The sequence below is a fragment of the Adiantum capillus-veneris genome, chromosome 10 (genome assembly GCF_014529385.1).
Source record: "Adiantum capillus-veneris isolate H3 chromosome 10, ASM1452938v2, whole genome shotgun sequence".
Classification (NCBI taxonomy): domain Eukaryota; kingdom Viridiplantae; phylum Streptophyta; class Polypodiopsida; order Polypodiales; family Pteridaceae; genus Adiantum; species Adiantum capillus-veneris.
Genome location: NC_140940.1, coordinates 9,993,632 through 10,003,839, shown reverse-complemented (window position 1 = coordinate 10,003,839; position 10,208 = coordinate 9,993,632). Strand labels below are relative to the sequence as shown.

Genomic DNA, 10,208 nt, shown 5'->3' with positions numbered 1-10,208 from the left:
GAAAGGTTTTACCATTTTGAGAGAGAGAGAGAGAGAGAGAGAGAGAGGTGTTTCTCTTATCACGTCCGCCATTTCAGAAGCTCAAGCTGCATGTTTGGATGGACTGATTGTCCTCTCTGTGCATCTCACCTCAGGCAGTGCCATTTACCCCTCGAGGCCCGAACAACAATGCGAAGTTCGAACGTTATGTTGTTCACACTTATAAAAGTGATCAACGGCCCAAATGGAACGATGAACGTGGGTCGTTGATCCCACCTGAACTTGATATATTTGGACAAAAAACATTTTATGCAGAGCTTACCAAACAAATTTGTCGTTGGCCCGATCTGATCGGCGATGGCGAGGGCAGCTCTGCTGGCGATGCTCCCTCTCATCATGCCGCTTCTGCTGCAGCTGCTGGTGGCGCCTATCTCAGCAGAGACTTCCACGGCCTTTGCCAAGAGAGTAATAGACGATAACCGGATCGTCATTTTCTCCAAATCTTATTGCCCGTAAGTGCATCTCTCTCTCTCTCTCTCTCTCTCTCTCTCTCTCTCTCACACACACACACACACACACACACACACACACACACGTTTTTTTGGGTAGATTTGTATTTTATTTGCATGCGGGAAACCTCAAATCGAGAAAAACCCACCAAGAAGAGGAGATACAAATGGCGGAGGTTCATGACACTCCGCACACTAGATACAGTGAAAGTAAATCCTAAACGATTCAAAAGAAATGTCCCCAGCATCAAATGCAATTTGAAGTAGGGAAAGGGATCAACGTCAGAGCCTTGAAACATCTTAACGTTACGATGGTGCCAGATGCCCACACAACCCAACCAAAAAGTAGACCTCAAACTAGCACAGCAAGGGCTGGAGCACACCAAAAGTTGAGAAACGTCTGTGAAAAGTTCGGGATAGGAACTGAAGCCGAAGAGCAGCGGACAGGAAGGTTATGGAGCAGTGGTAGTCTCCTCAGCACCAGGATATATGAGGCAGTGAGATGGCGCGTGTGCAAAAAGCTACCAACGGGCAGAGCACCCACCAAGCAGTGTGACAAGAATCTGCATTCTTTCAGAGGAAGGTGATCTTCCAAATGCGAGTGTGACAAGAATCTGCATTCTTTCAGAGGAAGGTGATCTTCCAAATGCGAGACAATGTTGTGTTCCACCATAACTGAGACTCGGAGAGTGACCACAATTGATTACCATGATGCACAATCCATGCATGTGATTGCAATAGGGCATAAACGCTATCAGAGCCGAGATGCATTCCAATCTTGTAGAGACAAGATTCCAATCAAAGAAATGGGAATCTGCATCCAAGTGAGGAATATAGGAGAACTCCTCAAGCATCTGCTCAATCTCCTGCCAAAGATGCTGGTAATGTGGTCCCAACTCAAAGCGAGATGCTGTACCAACAAATGAAAGAACTTGCCCCGTGTCGTCCACCACCTGTTTTATTTGGCATAATCCCTTTTGAGAAATAAAGTGGGTCTAGCAAGGAGACCACTAAACCAAGGTTGAAGTGACTGCCCTGCTCCAATGCTATCTCTTCAATTGGATGGAGTTACCTTGAGGGGGCGGTTGACCATGCCATGACAAGTAGGAGGTGACAAACTTCGAGTCAACAACGAGGGAAGAAGTAAACGGACACCTTGGAATATACTCCTCGAGCTTCCCAAAAATGACTTCCTAGTATGTGGGGTGCGAATGACAAAAGGAAGGTGTGTCATTATGTGTACATAAATGTGAGACCGTGAGAGTCCAAGTTTGTCGTTGTGCCACCAAGACTAGCAATAACATAGCTTTTGGGGCTAGAACATACCTTGTCAGATCCAAAATATTCAACCCTCCCAAGCGCTTGGGAGTACACAACTTGTCCATTGATAGAAGCCGTAGTTCCTTTTTGTGAGCAGATGTGCGTCAGAAATGTTCCAAAATGCGAGACATAGGGACTGCAAGGGCTGTTGAGGCCTGGATAAAAGAAGTAAGTAAAATTGCACGTAAGTCATCATAATGCACTACACAATCCTGAGGCACACGTGTAGTGGTCAAGTGGACAAATTCCAATAATGTAGCGTGAAACTTTAACTCATACGGGACGCTTGTGATGAATAAGGCTCCGATAATTGTTATTTGGAGGGGAAGTGATTGATGGGGAATGCTTAGGATGAGTGCTCAGTGCGTACTCAAGGTTCCTTTCATTGAAGGGGAGAGAGAGACCCCCTTTTCACTTCATGTAAATTGTGCACTAGACTAGAGAGAAAAGAGAGAATGATATTGTGAGTGATAGTGTTGAGAGAGAGAGAGAGAGAGAGAGAGAGAGAGAGAGAGAGAGAGAGAGAGAGAGAGAGAGAGAGAGAGAGAGAGAGAGAGAGAGAGAGACATAGATATATAGATAGATATATTGTATTAGCGTCCACAGAGGTTAAATATGACCACCGGATGCAAAACATTACAGCGGCATGCTTGACGTAAAGACATGAGATATATATCAATTAAGGATTGAGGGTCCATCGGGAGGGTAAAAGAAAGGGAACAAAAACCTAAGGGGGAGTAGTTGAGGGGAGAGCCCCTTTTGAATTCCGAAACTCCTGAATGATAGTTTTACCGCCTCGGTAGATTGCCCATTTACCTTGTTTGTGGGCTTCAGACATCTTCTTGAGTTCGTCCTTCTTAATTTTGAGTTGATTTGTTGTCAACTCCTCGGTAATCCAAAGCTTTGTTCCTTTGAGAAGACGGGATTGACGTAGAAACTTCAACCGCTCGTCTTTGTCCTTCATAGTAAGGACGCAATGCTCAGGACGCACATGTCGATGTGTGTCATTGATCCAATCGACTACCTCTGGCTTGATCTTGACCGACTCAAAGAATGTCGTTGAGCTTGGTAATTTGCTTCTTCAAGGGTGTCCTCAACGGTGCACCACGGAAAGGGAAGCCTTTCGATGTGGACCTTGAGGGCATTCTCTTCTTGAAGTCTTCGTTCGCAGAGCTCCTTTGTTACACAAGTCTTCACTTGGGTGATGGTTTCTGCGTGAGCTTGGCTAACCTTTGCCTCAACCTCCTTTACCTTGTCGGTGGCGAGGTCAACCATGAAATTGAAGCATTCTTCTAACTTGTTGAGGCGATTTTTGAGCTCAAAATTCTCTTCCATGACTCGATCGAGAGCTGCTTGAAGCTGGGTAATAAACTTGGTCGTGTTCTCGCAGGTCTTTTTGGGGTATTCATCCCAATGCTTAGGATGGTATACAGATCCAAGAAGAACTTAAGGAAGACCCTATAAGAACCATAGACAGGTTCGAGAAGAGAACAACAAAACAAAAATTGCAAACACCATTTGCATTAGCGTTTTCCGAATGCTACCTACCTAGCCTACAGACCTGTGTCGAGCAAGACCTTGTACGGGCCGAGCCTACTGAACTGCCTATGGGGCGACAGAAGCCACAAACCTTGCGGACCTGAACTGTTGCGGACCTGCTCCCAGATAGGCCACGACCTGCTGCTGAAAATGTGTGGGGCGACAGAGGCCGCGGACGTGCTTGTGTAGGGCAGGGCTAGGCTGGATCCTAATGCCCTCCCACAAGGCCGCCCTTCACCCACGGGAGGACCACCTCAGAGCTGCTCGTAAACCCTAGAGAGAGAGAGAGAGAAGACTGACACCAAATGGGTCTCAAACCCCTTGCCAAGGGCCCCCCTCTCTATCGCTAGAGAGATATTTGCTTTATATTGCACAAATGTTGTTCCAATGTTCTAGATGCTAAGATGCTGATGCAATCTTGCGGTAGATGCTTGGATCTGCGAGGCTAAGGGCTGGAATGCAAAAACGCTTGGGATTCTGGCTAAGATCTGCAATGGTGACGAGGCTATGGGCTGATCGAGCTATCGCCGGTGGCGGCTATGGGCTAAAAACTGAAAAATGCTGGCTGATCTGAGGGTTGAATCTGAAAACGCTGGGCTGATTTGGTACTTTGGTGAAAAATTGAAAAGGCTGGCTGGTGCAGAAATCTGAAAACGCTGGCCCATTTGGTACGATGGGCTGAGTTCTGAAAACGCTGGCTGATTTGGTGCAAAAATGCCAGAGAGGTGCTGAGGTACTACGGGTACTTGGTACTTGTACTGCGTGTACTAACTTATGCTTGAGAAGTGACCCCTAGGGTCACTTATACATAAACTTAAAGCTGGGTCTGGCAATGCTAGAAACCCACGATTTCTAAAAATGATGCAAAAATGTCACATTATATTAATTAGTTGATGAACTATTAATAAGAGGTGATTGACATGTAGATAAATATCTAGGCTGAGTATTAATGCAACTGTATGGGAACAGTCCTCAACGCCTACACGTAGCAGACATTGGCTATGCTTATGTGCAATCAGAGGGTATGCAACTAATTTAAAGTGCCTGGACATGCACGTCCTGCGTACAGGCTCACAAGGATGCCATAACACTTCCTAGGCTAACCTAAACCCTAGAAATAGGAGTTAGCTTGTCCTCATGCACATAGGGTTAGATGTGCACGTGGCAATAATCCTTAGTGAGAGCCCAGGGCATGACATGAGTCATTTGCGTATTGAAAAATAAAGGAGACATAGCAAGCTATGCATCCTGGGCTGCCGTGTGAGCCAACAGCACTTCGTAGAATCCTCTTGCTCCAAAGTAGACTCCTCGTACGGCTTGCCGCTGGAGCAGGAAATCAACTCATGGGTCCACGTCTTGTGCGGTAGGCATCTTGCGTAGGAAGAATGGAATCACTGCATTAAGGGTGTATTCGGCTACTGGATCCATGAGCTCTTGCACAGGAATACGCACTTTCTTGTTAGGAGCAGGAGCGTCCCAGGCTTTGCGTGCATCCTTGAAATCCTCATCCAAGCATTCTTTGATGAGATAAATAGCATCCATATCTGAGGTCTCCAATGCCTTTTTGCACTTGTAAGTGCCCAGATCCGGTGTTCCCATCACTCAGTGAACAAAAAACCTTCACAGTGCGTACATAAAGCACTGCCGATTCTTCCTGAAGCCACACACCTTCTGTCTGTACTTTACTTATAGTCACAACCCAGCGTATATTCACCTGCTGCTAGTCCTGTAAGATCGCTTCCTGCACGTTGTTGACAATGGCCTACTGCTGTATACTTGTTATCAAACCTGACTGTACAACCTGCACACCAACCTGCCTGTGGTGTTGTCGTGCTACTCACTGCTGATACACACACCACCTGCACAATGCACATAGCACTGGCGCGCAGTCCAGCGGAGACCACACACACCGTCACCAGCCCTGCTCACGTGCTGGTGAGTTCCACCTGCGCGCGCGCTGCTTTGCACTCGCACCTCTCCGCTCCGAACACACACACACACATGTGTGCTTGAAATATGCACTAGCGTTTTTACGTGTTTGTGTTGGCAGGCATTTGCGCACAGATGGTTTGCCTTTTCTTGTTTTGCAGGTGTTACACTTGTCCTATGGCTCTTGTAACTAGGTCGATTCTTCTGTTCTGCGATCTTGATGTGATCATTTTGCTATCATGGCTCTTACAATGCATTGTTCTATGTGGGTTCTCTACTACAAGTGCTCTTTAAAGATTTGGTTATTGTGTTGCAGATATTGTAAGCGTGCCAAGTCTGTCTTCAGCGAAATGAATGAGAAACCTTTTGTGATTGAACTTGACCAGCGAGGTATGAGCTTCTTATGTCTATTATGCAAGCCACAAGGAGAGTTTTAATGGCATAGGGAGTGCAGTATTATGTCAGGCATTATACTTGTGGGGAACAAGGCTTAGGGCAAAAAATGAAGTGGTCGAACATGTCCAGTAATTATAAATTTCCTCTTCTGTTCATGCATTAATTTTGGGCTTCTTCTAAATTCAGCTACTTATGTATATGAATGTATGTGTTAAAAACATGCCTGTTGTTTGTAGAGGATGGAGCAGATATTCAAAAGGCTGTGTCAGATTTGATTGGAAGAAGAACTGTCCCACAAGTTTTTATCCATGGCAAGCATATTGGCGGCTCTGATGGTGCGGGGTGAATTTTTGTCCTGAGCTTACCATAAGAATAGCAAACTCTCTCAGTTAATGTGTTGACATGGCAGATACGGTGGAGGCTTACCATAGCGGGAGATTGGCTGAGCTCCTTGGTAATAAGCAAGATTCCGAGCTCTAACTGGCAAGGTGTCTTTTGTCATAAGAGGGCAGCACTTCTGGGAGTGGTTTTGGGCTGATTTTATGTATTGTTTCCTAGTCTTATTGCCTCCGTTTCTTCGTGCGTCTCAGATTTTTTTTGAAGACTAGTAATATGCCAAATGAGCGTGTGAAGCTTCAGAAGCGGACAAAGCCAACTTAATTTGAAGAGTTATCAGGCTGTTCTTCTGCTGCTATTCATTTTCCTAATGACAATTTCTTGAAAGAGCTGATCAAGAAATTGGACCCGTTTATCGACATGTCCATTGCTGTTCGGTGTAAAATATTATGACACCTTCTAATCAATATGAACGAGATTGGATGTCAATGAAATAAATGTGCTTAAGAAAGACAATATTTTCTTTTTGGTAGTCTCTATCTATGCATGCAATGACATTATGGTGTCTATTGCTCTGCGAATTGATTTGATGGGGTGTAATGCTGCCTCTTGCTCTACAAATTTCGTTATGTGGGCGTAGCGGAATCTTGCTGCTCTGCGAATTCACTGGGTGCTTTTTTTTTCGATAGAAACAGAATGCTTAATTTTGTCTACCCTCTACAAGCGATGTTTGTATACAATTACTTCTGGGCTCACGTGACCATCGGATATAGTTCTTTTCTTTAGGCGGCAGGACAAGTGCCTTCCTTCTAGCTCACACCTAGAAGAGGACTCTTGATGCCGAGGCCAATGCTAAGGCAATCTTACCAATATGTACTTGATGTTTATGTCGAAAGTATGATCTAGCATATATTTATATAGAGCGGCAGAGCAGTGACCCCAACTCTAGAGGCCGAATTTCTCCTATATAAGGAGCACCTCTCTTGTGCACTCAATCTCTAATAAACTTGTGTTCTTTATTATGAATGGGTCATTCGCCTTTCCTCAACGCTAATCCTCTCTAACCCTAACAAGTAGCATCAGAGCCACAAGGATTAGCACTCTTTGATCCTTAGTGACGTACTCTAGCCATACTTAATCATTGCACTTGATTTAGAGTCTTTCCAATCTATGTGAGGCCAATCAAATGTGGGCATGGCTTCGGTCAAGCCATTGAGCCACTACCCTCCTATGGAAGCCAACTTTGCATTAAAGTGTATGATTATATCGGCATTTCATTAGGAATTTCTTAATCCCTTCCCTGGTTTTATCACTAATATGGTCAGTCACTCTCTTTATCACCCACTCCGTCAGGCTATTGGATGAATCAATCTTAATTATATAATATTGGATTACTATTTGGTGAGGAGAATGAACAAACTTTGAGAAATCAACTAGGTTCATTGTGCGTTTTTGGGCTTCTTGTTGGGTTCAAGCCCTTGTTGGTCAGCCCGTGAGAACAAGTCTCAAGGCATGCAGCTATAGACCATCAGTTAGTTGAGTTTGCATGAGGAAAAGGTGTGGTTGATATCACCTTGCAAAAACTACGTAAAGACCTCTTTTAATAGATTTTAGTAGTAGCATGTTTTTACTTCCAAAAACTGTGTCGACTCTCTCTCTCTCTCTCTCTCTCTCTCTCTCTCTCTCTCTCTCGTCCCTCTTCACCACCATGGCTTCCTAGCTAGAGCTCCAACAACTGGTATCAGAGCCCTATTGGGCCTCGGCGCTCGACAAGCCACGCGCGGGTACAGCCGCTTGCAGAAGAGCAACCCGTTTCTGGACCTGTACGATTTTGACTATAACCACTAGCAAGAGCTTCGCCATGGCATGAATAGAGACCTTCGACTGTGAATGCTCATGCGATTCTGCTTCTATTGGCCGCTCTGAGACAAACAAGCATCTCGCCAGCGTGCGTTGTTCAGTTGCTATAGCAATCAACAGTTTATTTTTTTTCTTTTATTTATCTTTTCACACACAAGGCATGTCCGCCCATTATTGGCCACCATCTATGGAAGAAGTAGTTCCCACCTTCAAAGCCGACTTGGTGGAGCATTAAGGCATTGGACCACCAAATCTTGGAGGTAAGAGGCACAAAGCTATTGGTGAAAGAAAATTAGCCAAGTTTAGTAAGACGTCGGTCTACTTTGATTTTCAGCAAACGGGCATTTACACCCTTGCAAAATCTTTCTGCTACAAGTCAAATCTGACCGAACTCTTCACCTTTTATTTAAAGACCTCAACATGGCGTCGAAAGTCGACAAATACAACGGGATCGGTTTCCACACTTGGTAGATTAAAGTTAAAGGCTATTTGATGCGCAAAAACCTATGGAACGTGATCAAGCCTCTCGCAGCCGACGAATCTGGCACATCCGCTACAGTTACAAGGGCATTATCTGCTGAGCTACAAAGGAAAGACGAACAAGCTTTTGGTATCATTCTAACCTCCTTAGAAGACGATTTTATTCATTATTTGAACGAGTTGATTCTTCAAGTGCTGCCTAGATAGAGTTAGAAAAGCTTTTCGGTGCCAAAGCTAAGTATTCAAAAATGAGTTTAAAAAATGGAATTATATTCCATCCGTATGCGTGAAGATGAAAACATTGCAGCTTTAGCCAATAAACTGAAGAGTATTAAAACTCAACTTGTTTATGTCGAAGCTTCAGTACCAGAAGAAGATCTCATAGCCATTTTGTTAAAAAGTTTGACTCACAAATTTCATCAGATTGTTACTATTTTAAAAGAGAAAGATCCGCTACCCTCCTTGGATGGTATCATCAATTCATTACAGGAAGAAGAACGTAGGGTACCTAGTACCAATTCTACTATTTTTCCCATTGCATATACAGTCTCGAATGCCGTATCCCCCACCAGTTCTTCTGATACTTCCAGTGCATATGCAGTCACTAAATGTGCTGCTACAGCAGCTTCATCCCGACCATTCAATGGAACCAGATCTTGTGCCATTTGCGGGCGCAACAATCATCAGACTAAAGAATGTTTCAAGAAGAATCCTTGTGTTCACTGTGGTAAAACAAATCATCCGTCAAATAAGTGCTTTCAAAAGGGTAAAACTCAAATTCATGTGGTTGAGGGAGACACTGAATCTCCAATATATTCTGTTGACGAGGAAATTTATTAGATAAACTATTTTCATGTTGTTTAGTCAAAATAAATTGTACGGGCTATAGACACTGCCACCCATGAGTGGTAAGACCTCCCAATTTATCATTTTTGTTCTCAAGTCTTATTTTTGTCCTACTTCTCATGAGGTTACTGGGTACACCATAAACCCAAGGTTTGGCAGTGAACCAAAAACTCCATTTTTGGTATCTAACTTTTTTGACCTACACCCTATCTGTTCAAGGGGGGGTTACTGATCTAGGTTATGGATACACCAGAAATCCTTGGTTGTGAGAAAACCTAAAACTCACGATTGACGAGTACACCAAAAACTCAAGGTATCATGAGTTGCTTGTCTAGTTCGGGCTTGAGAGGGGGATTGTTGGGTTCAAGCCCTTGTCGGTCAGCTCGTGAGAACAAGTCTCAAGGCATGTAGCTATAGACCATTAGTTAGTTGAGTTTGCATAAGGAAAAGGTGTGGTTGATATCACCTTGCAAAAGCTATGTAAAGACCTCTTTTAATAGATTTTAGTGGTAGCGTGTTTTTACTTCCAAAAACTGTGTCGACTTCCTCTCTCTCTCTCTCTCTCTCTCTCTCTCTCTCTCTCTCTCTCTTCTTGCTCTACACCAACATGGCTTCCTAGCTAGAGCTCCAACAAAATCAACTAGGTTCATTGTGCGTTTTTGGGCTTCTTGCATCCATAATTAAACTCTCTTTAATTTTGTTTCCTTGCATCACTTATATGTAGAGATAGCCTCTCTCAAAAACTTCAAGATAAGACCCCTAATATCAAATTTGAATATCATTCACCAATTAATTTGTATTGCTATAATTGGGTGTGCATGTTAGGTGCAACGGAAGAGAATAAGGATTCTTCTTAGATCTGGTACTCCTCACAAACACAAGGGACACTTTACTTCACTTCAAAGAACTGAATTGAACTGAAAGAAAGAGAGAGAAAAGAGACAACACGGGGATGTCGGGTCCCAACCCTCAAGGGCCCCCTTGCTTTGTTGCCACAACAAGTACTTTCTTTAT

General features: G+C 44.0%; 2 protein-coding genes across 7 annotated transcripts; one reads left to right on the top strand and one right to left on the bottom strand.

The window, feature by feature from the left end:
- The first annotated feature begins 288 nt into the window (after positions 1-288).
- LOC147448431 (glutaredoxin-C4-like) lies at positions 289-6,540 on the top strand. 6 transcript variants are annotated; one of them, XM_086521048.1, is made up of 5 exons: positions 289-491; positions 5,593-5,666; positions 5,921-6,007; positions 6,062-6,160; positions 6,263-6,540. In XM_086521048.1, exons 1-5 carry the CDS (start codon positions 337-339, stop codon positions 6,271-6,273), a joined length of 426 nt encoding a protein of 141 aa, XP_086377174.1. In that variant the 5' UTR covers positions 289-336; the 3' UTR covers positions 6,274-6,540. The 6 variants fall into 6 exon arrangements, with proteins under 6 accessions (XP_086377174.1, XP_086377177.1, XP_086377175.1 ...); XM_086521051.1 differs by having other exon boundaries at positions 293-491; positions 6,082-6,160; XM_086521049.1 differs by having other exon boundaries at positions 294-491; positions 5,909-6,007; positions 6,062-6,126.
- LOC147448432 (uncharacterized) lies at positions 2,301-4,946 on the bottom strand. Its single transcript, XM_086522506.1, is given in 5 exon segments — positions 2,301-2,856; positions 2,858-2,881; positions 2,883-3,253; positions 3,370-3,463; positions 4,743-4,946. Coding segments are annotated over 5 exon segments (1,014 nt in total). The 3' UTR covers positions 2,301-2,535.
- Positions 6,541-10,208: the final 3,668 nt, after the last annotated feature.